Here is an 8,715-nt window from a genome sequence, read left to right on the forward strand (position 1 = left end):
AAATAATCTAACACTTATACAACTCCTACATTGTGTCGAGTTAACCATCCGGAGTGGATAGGTTTGGTTTCAATCCAGAGATCACTACGAACAGCTGCCTTCGACCTGGTCCCTCAGCGATCGGTCTTACTTATGGTGATCAATCCTTATTTTAAGATGCTCCCTGCCTGCGGAGACACAGAAACAGTTAAATGCCTAACAGTACTGATCCTACAAGAAAATCTTTTGTTATACGAGAACTTTTTCAAAATGTAATCCTGTCTTTAAGATTTATTGCTGAGATACAACAACCAAACAGTCCTCCAAACTGAGCACCCCTAACTCTTCGCCAACCGATCCTCTCCTCCTGAGGTGAGAGGCGCTCACTCCGGTCTTCCTCCGGCTCTCCCTCACAGCCACTCACTCACCGTACCTCAGGCTGCCTAACAGAGTTTAAACTACATAACAGAAAACATGTTCAACATTTTAAGCAAGGTGCACAAGGAACATCCAGCACCGGCTACGAAGTTAGACAGAAACCAGCACAAGGAGCATCAGCAGAAGACGGAGAAAGACTCTTCAACCATCAATACACAGCAAAGATACTGTGGGTTAGGTGATATCAAAAAACATCCACAAAAGCATAGGAATATCCCCATTACATGTGAGCCATGTACCAGACACAACGGAGCTAAACACACTCTTATTCTCGCTTCTGATCTCCTCAACACTGTCAGTCATACACAGCGGATGTGAGAAGAGTCCTGCTCGAGGTAATATATGTGTCTATGCTCGCTCCAGCTCATACACATCCATGGCCCATCCGTTGCTAAAAACATTTTTAACATACACACTGTCACACGGAGACTGCTCTCCCACATGCCTTCACAAGCAGTCACCATCATTGTCCCTTATTGTCTTACGCAATCTTTGAAAAGTACCGGTGTACAAAAAATAAAATAAATGAGCGTTCGCACCATAACTCAGCCTCTACACTACACCGCATCAGCTCTAAACACAGAAATCAATAACAGTCAGTGTCAACTTTTCCTCACCTTTCAACCCTCTTAGGGACTTATTTCTTTTTACCGACTTATACAGACCACCTGGGAAAAAGCGGGGATTGTATATATATTATATTTATACTATCAACAGCATGCTGCTCAGGGGTAATCGCAATCCACAGCAGTTAGTGGGGCGCTTGGGTCTCTCCCTCTCCTCTTTGCACTGTGCGCAAGCCAGTCAGTAGGTGTGGCATGGGGGCACGTTTGAGCTTTTCTCTCTCTCTCACTCTCTCACTCTTTCTCTTCGGATTCTGGGACTTACGTTCCATATTTGCTATTTGGGTTATTTGCTGTGCTTGTAATCCTACCTGAGCAGTTCTGGAGGAGTGAGGATTTGTCCATCACAGACTGCATCAAACGTGAAGAACCGTCCACGACACATCACTACCAAATGGGAGGGGCAAGGACCCTCACGCTCTGTGACACAGCACAAAATGCACATTACACAACAGTGATATGTAAACTGACAGTGGGCTAAAGGTAAGAGATAACAGTAACGTTTATTCTACCTGTTTTGAAATAGTTACGAATGGTGTCTTTCTTTACTCCAGGTACTTTGCAGGTGGAGAACAGCATCCTGAACTGGTCCATATCTAATGGTGTTTTGCCAGATTTCTGAGGAGCCAGACTCTCCCTGAAACATGCAAGAACAAAAAAATGACATATATACATGACTTAATGTAGAAATAGGAGAAAATTCTGCTTAAAACACCACAAAAACACAGCTTGTGTCTTACGTGCGGATCAGGTTCCAGTACTGCAGCGTATGCCATGTACTGATACTGGCCCTCTGCAGATGAGTTCCCTCTTCAGGAGGCCAGCAGTGCTCCAGGTAGGGCGCCGGGCCACCAAAGTTCACATTCAGCTGAGAGGGGACGCGGACCTCCAGATATGCAGAATCTAACCACCATTCTTCCAGCTGGGGAATAAAAAGAAACAGTTAGCTAAGTAAAACAAAGCTTTGTGAGTAAAGAGGACATCTGTACCACCAAAAACAAGACATTTACAGCTCAATTACACACCCAGTTCTTCTTTGTCTTGGCTCTCTGCAGTAGTTTCTGATGCAGCTCTTTGCCAACACCCTCTTGAAATCTATTCACAGTGTCCACTGTAGCCTTAAACTCCTTCTCAGATGCAAAAGGTTGAACTGATGGAAAACATGACAACGCAAAATTAGTCAGTCTATCAAGTAAGGGCACCAGCTTCTGGTCATTATACACATTAAGCAGCTTTTATTACTCACTGGTAATGTAAACCAGACATTTCCTACTACTGTAGCTTCACATTAAAAGCATTTAACTGGCAAAACACGAGTTGACTTTTATTGTGAAGTAGTCGCAGGAAATACAATGTTTGTCAGTGAACTCAACACGGACCGTTACTATTGATCAAAAAAGCTTCAACAAAACAAAACAATGGTCATTTTCAGCATTTTCTGACACCAGATCAGTTTTAAAAATCACAGGGACAAGTAGAACAAGAAGGAGCAGCCACAGTGAGCTGTTATAAGAGCTGCAGGAGACAGGCTGCACAGCTCCAACCTGTCAGTGTGGTAACCAACTCCCTTCTCTGTACCCTGCTGTTCACAGACTCATGCTGTGTGCAGCATAAAATCAGATCATGGTTGCTTAAAGAACGATGAAAAAGGTTTATTATTATTACCTGACTTCTTTATTACAAACAATAATAGTTTGTTTTGCTTCCCGGAGAATTCTGGGACCTGTAGTATTAAAACACATTTGCTGTAACTACAGTTAACCCTAACCCAAATGAATGATTGACTTAAGGGGGCAGAAATATTTACATAAAGACAAATAGCAGAAGCAGCAATGAGCACTTAATGTCGAACTTTCCTAATATTTGCTGCATTTGTTTGCGTAGTTTGCATTGTAAAAATATAGAAAACCTGAAACAGAGGAACAGCAAAGCTACTATCTTACCTGCATTCAGATACTTTAAAAGGCTAATCTCTAGCAGTGGGACAGGAAGGGGCGGCAGGCTGCTTTGGTACTGGAAGGTCCGCTCTGGCAACGACTCTGACACATGATTAGCCATTTCTTCTTCCTGAAATACACATAAATGTCACACTGCCATGAAGCTGAGGCTGTATCACTTGTATCACATGTAGCTTGCAGTATCTGAAGTTGATCTTGAGGAATTCCTCCTTCAGACTGGACCCGCAACTGATACAATTATAAAACAAACTTCTGTAATAGTATTGTCCTAAATAAAATGTCAGATTTTGTCAAGAACCAATAATCAGCCAGTCTAGTTTATATGAAACAGTTTATTCTGAACATTGAAACTAATATCTCTATATTATATATAAATCTATAATAATTACTGCAGAGCTCAACAGTAAGGATTGTCCACTTGCTTGGGGTAAGTCAAATGCCACGTTGGGCTAGTACCTCTAGCAACTCACTTGCCCTATTGGATAAGTAGTAAAAAAAAAAAAAAAGATTAAACTCATTGTTTTTTTGATGCTGATGATGGAAGTACTCAAAAAGTGAGCCAACCTGCTTCCTTTCTCATCTCTGTTGAGAGCTATTCAGCTGCTCCACTACAGCGCCATCGATGTAGACAGGGGTGCGTACAGGGTGCAAAGTTAACCTTTTTTTGTCCACTGGTCAAATTGCTTATGAATAGTCCAATTTTACCAGCCACATTATAGATTGCCATTGTTTTTTTGTTTTTGTTTTTTGGGGGGGTTTGGCTGGTTAGTGAAGCAAAACTACCAGCAGCCTGCATAAGTTCCTTGTAAATATAATGTAAGCTACTAGTATATACTTTGTTCTGTTTTATTCTAATCTAATTTTGTTAAGTTTGTTTGTTTTTTAATAATCAGATTTTATTCTATTTTAGGAATTTACATATCAACAATGCATATAAGCATACATCATTAAGTAGTGGTCTAAGATAGGGGACAGCAACCTATCAGCAAAACAAGAAATATGTCCTTGTACCTATTAAGAAATATTTCTTATCACCAGTCTGCTCAGTCTGGCACCTTTTAAGCCAGTGTTTCCCCTCTGGATGATTTCACTTAGATCCTTAGGCAGATAATCCATTACAGGCCGCCATATGTCCATACAAGTGTCGTCATTTATATCTGTTTATACATATTTATGTGTAGCATGGGAGAGAGCTAAAACGGCATTTCATTGTGCAATCCTGGATTACAGGATGACAATAAGGCTGAACCTTGAACCTCGTAGCTCTGCTTTCAACCATGGTAGCTAATATAAGCAGTGGATACAGTCAGTGACCAGTCAAACAATACTAAACCCAATCTACTCCCTCTGAGGTCCTGTGATGGGCTGATCCCACACCTGAGCAAGTATAAACCCTACAGCTTTGAATTACATTGAGTCAAACACGTCTTTCTCTGCCAGTTGTAATAATATCTTGGTTAACATTAATTCACTTTAGCTTGTTGCTACCATGTTAATCCAGGAACTCCTTTTACGACCACCCAACAGCGTTAAAAGTTGTTGGTGGAAACTTGGCTTTCAGAGCACCCTTCCATATAAACACAGCCCACCAGCCTACATACTGAAAACACGCAGGTTTAAAAACAACCTTTTACTCGTTTATTGTTCATTTAAACGGACCTAACGGTAATAACGCTTTGTCAACACCTTCAGGTTAAACTTCAGTCAGAAACTTTATTTAAAAAGCTTTTTTAGCGCAGTGCCTCTGTCAGCTCACCTTCTTGGGAATATGCTGTTGTACCTGTAGTCAGCTGGATGTTGTCCGCCGCAGTCCCGAGCCTCACCTTTACCCCACTTAACGACCGCTCAGTGTGGGGCGGGCAGATCTCACTGCGCAGGCGCGTTGTATTTGACCTACATTTTGTGAGCTCCACAGTGAGGCTTTGGTAGGGAGCTTTTGTACTGCGGAGAGGTGAGAGGGGGATTCATTTACAGGCTGCGGTGACAATTAATGTCCCAGGATAGAGAGAAGACCACAACGTACACACGATGCTTAACAGAGGTCATTTATCAAATAAAAATAAAGAAGGTAGACAAACACACCTTTCTTGACAGCAAAGTCAAACAATTCTTACAAATAGACTAGATGGCCTGAAGTATGTGGACACCCCTATTTTCTGTCTGGTTTTATTTTTCATGCTTTGGACTATACCCATTAGTTACAATTTAAGTGATGGGGGGACAAAATCTGATCCTTGTTCTGAGTAAAAATACACTCATTTACCAGTTTTTTAGCTACCCTTTATTAATGCACTCCAATACAACAATCCTGCAATAAATCATACCTACATGAAGGTTGTGCGTTTTTTTTCTTTTGTTTTTGAAGCTGTTCTGTAGCAATGAATTGTATTATAATGACAGGTCTTGTTATTATTTTGTACACCACATTTGTATCCATGAGTGTAGGCTAAATAACAAAAAACTAAACAAAACAGCTCAAAATTTGGTTTTATTTTCAAAATGTGTGCAGTAAGTTCACATTTGACAGCATTTAGTTCGTCCTGTTTTGAATCGGAATCAAGCTGCAGGTCAAAGTGCACAAGTTACATGTGGATTACAACAATAAACACACTTACATTAGATATAATAGCAATAAGCAAATTCATATTTTTAACCCTTGAGGATGCATAGAAGTTGTTCAATTGTATACATTAATTAGAATAATTTATGTAAAAAAGACAAACCATGAAAAGAAATCACAGAAAATTATTAGAAATTATAATAATAATAAATTATTATCCTGCATACTTATGGCCTCTGGAAGCAGAAGGCTACTTGTTATTCGGACAGCCTCATTATTTTACGACTGTTGTCGTTTTTGGCATTAATTCAGCCTCTTCAGTTCATTGCGCCACCCTTACAATGACATTTTCAGGATTACTCCTTCCAAGGTAACGTAGGCGACATGCGTCTCCATGACATTCCTGATAGAGTCTGGTAAAATACAAAGTAAGTCAAACACAACCCTAATTATCGTATTTATATGGGGGGGGGGGTATATTGTGCATTAACATAAAATGTGCGATAAGTTAAAGGTAAAGGTGCAATAACCCGTTAATTGATGTGCACTCTAGCTGAGGATGTGGTGCCAGGTTTGACATCTCATGCAGCGCTACGATGCGTTGAACATGTTGAATCTGTGGACAGGCAGAGGTCCACGGGGGCTGAGATCAAGTTCCACAATCCTAGAGGAGAAAAGCAGCACAGTGTGATTGCCTGATTGCAGGTAAAGTTTTTTTAAATTAATCGACACTGAGAACCAGTTTACCATTTTTTCTGAAAAGCAGCCTGATTTTTATACTGCTGTATTTTAAATACAACTTAACTCTGAGCAGAAATCATGACAAGATACAGAAGAATAAACAGCACGATGAAAGAGGCCTTGGCTTAGTCTGCCCACCTTTCATCTCTGCCGGTAGAAAACACACTAGCCATGTGCACCATGGGACCACGGCCCCCAGAACTGTATGGTAGCCGTCGAGTTACTGGCGACAGCCAAGTTCCCACACCACACTCGACACAACACCTTCGTCATACACGATATCTTTGCCTTGGCAGCCAATGGTCAGCACATGTGACCTCATGCCCATATTCATATGTAGACAAACACCCAAAATATAGACCAGGATTTCATGGCAGGGTAGAGCGAGATTTTTTTAAACCTGTAAACCCGCATCAAGTTGACAGAAACAGTAATGACGCATTATTACCCCTCTGTTACAGCTTTACGCACAGGTCAACATTCACCGACGATACACATTCACACAGGCACAGCCTTCAATCAAGGACACTCACATTGTACTGGAGGACTGGGATCGACCACCAATCTCTGGTGGGACCACCTACCACTAAGCCACTGCCCAACGAGTTTTAAAACGAGTAGGCACATAGATTCATACTGGAGTCACTTTATGTCCTATTCAGTTACATTTATTGTTTTTTTGTTGTGGTTATTATCCAGTAGACCCAAACACACTCATCATCCATATTGTTTTGTATTTTCATTATCTTTACAGACAGTCTCTTGCATTTAGAGGGGATCCGTGAAAGCTCTGGTCGGACTCCCTCTTCTGTCGATTAAATAAGCCCAAAAAGGGATCCGTCAAAACCTAGCAGCAATGAATAACAGAATTAATATCAGAGACATTAATATTGTAACAACATGAAACACAATACTACTATACTACAATACTAACAATTAATTAATTATTGTCACTGTTAGTCTAACATTGACAATAATAAGTCTGTTGGGTGACATGTTGTTACATTAACATTGTAGCTGACATTATTATAACCTGCTGTCTACTATCTATGTTTATGTATTTACTAGATTAATCAATGTAAATAAACAAAAACTACCCTTATACCCAGTTTCTCACCAAAACGCATTGTGTATCTGCTTTAGGTTCAACAAATGTGTTGCATGCATTTTCTTTCTTATAAAACATTTTAAAGCCGATTTTTATGTTTTAAATCATGCATTGTTTACATCCATGTTTGCTTGCCAGCATTCTTCTTCTTTATTGCTTTTGTTGCTACATTGTTATGTTTGTGTTATGTATGTGTTGTTTGTTGCATCACTGCTACCAACTAGCGAAGTTGACTATGTGGGGGGATCCACAAGCTGCTCCCTGGCTTTACTAGTGGTTAAAAACCTTTATACTATCACTGGGGATACTTTGTTTCTTCCTGACATGAGGGACAATGTACAGCAACTTATTTGACAGTCTATAGCTTTTGTGAATTTCTTGTTACTGTGCCAATGCATTTTTACATTTGGTCTAACTCTTGTTTATGGTATCTCATGTTTTGTTGTGTTTATTCCAAGAATAATGTTTTCACAGTTTGGTAATTGCTTCCAGTAAAAACTTCAAAGGCCAACTTTTGTCTTTTGGAATAGGTTATTATAGTTGTGAACCTACACATACAGTGAGGGTAGAGGGAGAGAAAATATCTATGACTACTATTGAACAGTGAGATGTAGAAACATTTTACATGTATGTACGTAAAGTGAACTAACCTTTTCCTTCCTGGTCTTCAGCCATCAGTTTGTTGTGTTTATGGAAGGCCAGCTGCATGGCTTTCCTCCTCTCATCAACCTGACAGAAAAATGTTCAATGTCAAATAGTCAAAGACTCTTTCAACCTCTTTCATTTGAGTGATTTTACCACAGTGCAGAGTTTCAGACATACACACACTTACGTTGCAAGTGGGGTCCATCATGGCTGTACACCAGTTCACAGCCTCCTTGGTGCAGGGTCGCATTGTCTCCGTCCTGCCGTGGTAGAACTTGCGAGTCATTGCTGTCTCATAACAACTTCCTGGCCTAAGAGGGGTGAGAAGAGACATTCAGGGTCATTCACTTATGAGGGTGTATTCACACATGGCTCATTTGGAGCAATTATTTTGAAACCGGGAGCTTTTCCCCCATTGGTTTAAAGTAAGAACGTCCCATTGTCCCAGGGACAATTAAAATAGCACAGTCACAGTGTCTGGGACAATTCTGGGACAGTAGAGTAATGTATCATTACAAATGAAATTATTACATGTATGCATCATGAAATATATATTAATTTAGGTGTTAGGTAAAATAAAAAAAAAGAGATGGCATCGGCATAAGCTTTGTGCTACCTCACACGCTGGTTTACAGGCACTAAACCAGTGTTGCCAACTTTTTT

General features: G+C 40.3%; 2 protein-coding genes across 2 annotated transcripts; both read right to left on the minus strand.

Annotated features, from left to right (window-relative positions):
* Positions 1 to 1,341: 1,341 nt before the first annotated feature.
* On the minus strand, positions 1,342 to 4,867 carry LOC118335978 (peroxisomal carnitine O-octanoyltransferase-like). Its single transcript, XM_035672494.1, has 6 exons — positions 4,755 to 4,867; positions 2,984 to 3,107; positions 2,066 to 2,190; positions 1,781 to 1,962; positions 1,553 to 1,677; positions 1,342 to 1,460 (listed from the first exon to the last, which is right to left on the minus strand). Exons 2-6 carry the CDS (start codon positions 3,096 to 3,098, stop codon positions 1,348 to 1,350), a joined length of 660 nt encoding a protein of 219 aa, XP_035528387.1. The 5' UTR covers positions 3,099 to 3,107; positions 4,755 to 4,867; the 3' UTR covers positions 1,342 to 1,347.
* A 3,185-nt stretch (positions 4,868 to 8,052) lies between these two features.
* LOC118336356 (peroxisomal carnitine O-octanoyltransferase-like) lies at positions 8,053 to 8,398 on the minus strand. Its single transcript, XM_035672986.1, has 2 exons — positions 8,240 to 8,398; positions 8,053 to 8,136 (listed from the first exon to the last, which is right to left on the minus strand). The coding sequence occupies exons 1-2, from the start codon at positions 8,384 to 8,386 to the stop codon at positions 8,053 to 8,055; spliced, it is 231 nt and encodes a 76-aa protein (XP_035528879.1). The 5' UTR covers positions 8,387 to 8,398.
* Between the last annotated feature and the right edge of the window lie 317 nt (positions 8,399 to 8,715).

This window comes from Morone saxatilis, unplaced genomic scaffold, assembly GCF_004916995.1.
Source record: "Morone saxatilis isolate NCDOM2014 unplaced genomic scaffold, NCSU_SB_2.0 Contig24, whole genome shotgun sequence".
In the NCBI taxonomy this organism is placed as follows: domain Eukaryota; kingdom Metazoa; phylum Chordata; class Actinopteri; family Moronidae; genus Morone; species Morone saxatilis.

Bases quoted from the DNA above. Each gene is read 5' to 3' on its own strand.
- LOC118336356 (XM_035672986.1), bottom strand. From the start codon at position 8,386: ATGTCTCTTCTCACCCCTCTTAGGCCAGGAAGTTGTTATGAGACAGCA. The intron at 8,137-8,239 runs GTAAGTGTGTGT...TTTTTCTGTCAG, and splicing joins TGATGGACCCCACTTGCAAC to GTTGATGAGAGGAGGAAAGC.
- LOC118335978 (XM_035672494.1), bottom strand. From the start codon at position 3,098: ATGGCTAATCATGTGTCAGAGTCGTTGCCAGAGCGGACCTTCCAGTAC. The intron at 2,191-2,983 runs GTAAGATAGTAG...GTTTTCCATCAG, and splicing joins TTTAAAGTATCTGAATGCAG to TTCAACCTTTTGCATCTGAG. The intron at 1,963-2,065 runs GTGTGTAATTGA...TTTATTCCCCAG, and splicing joins CCAAGACAAAGAAGAACTGG to CTGGAAGAATGGTGGTTAGA.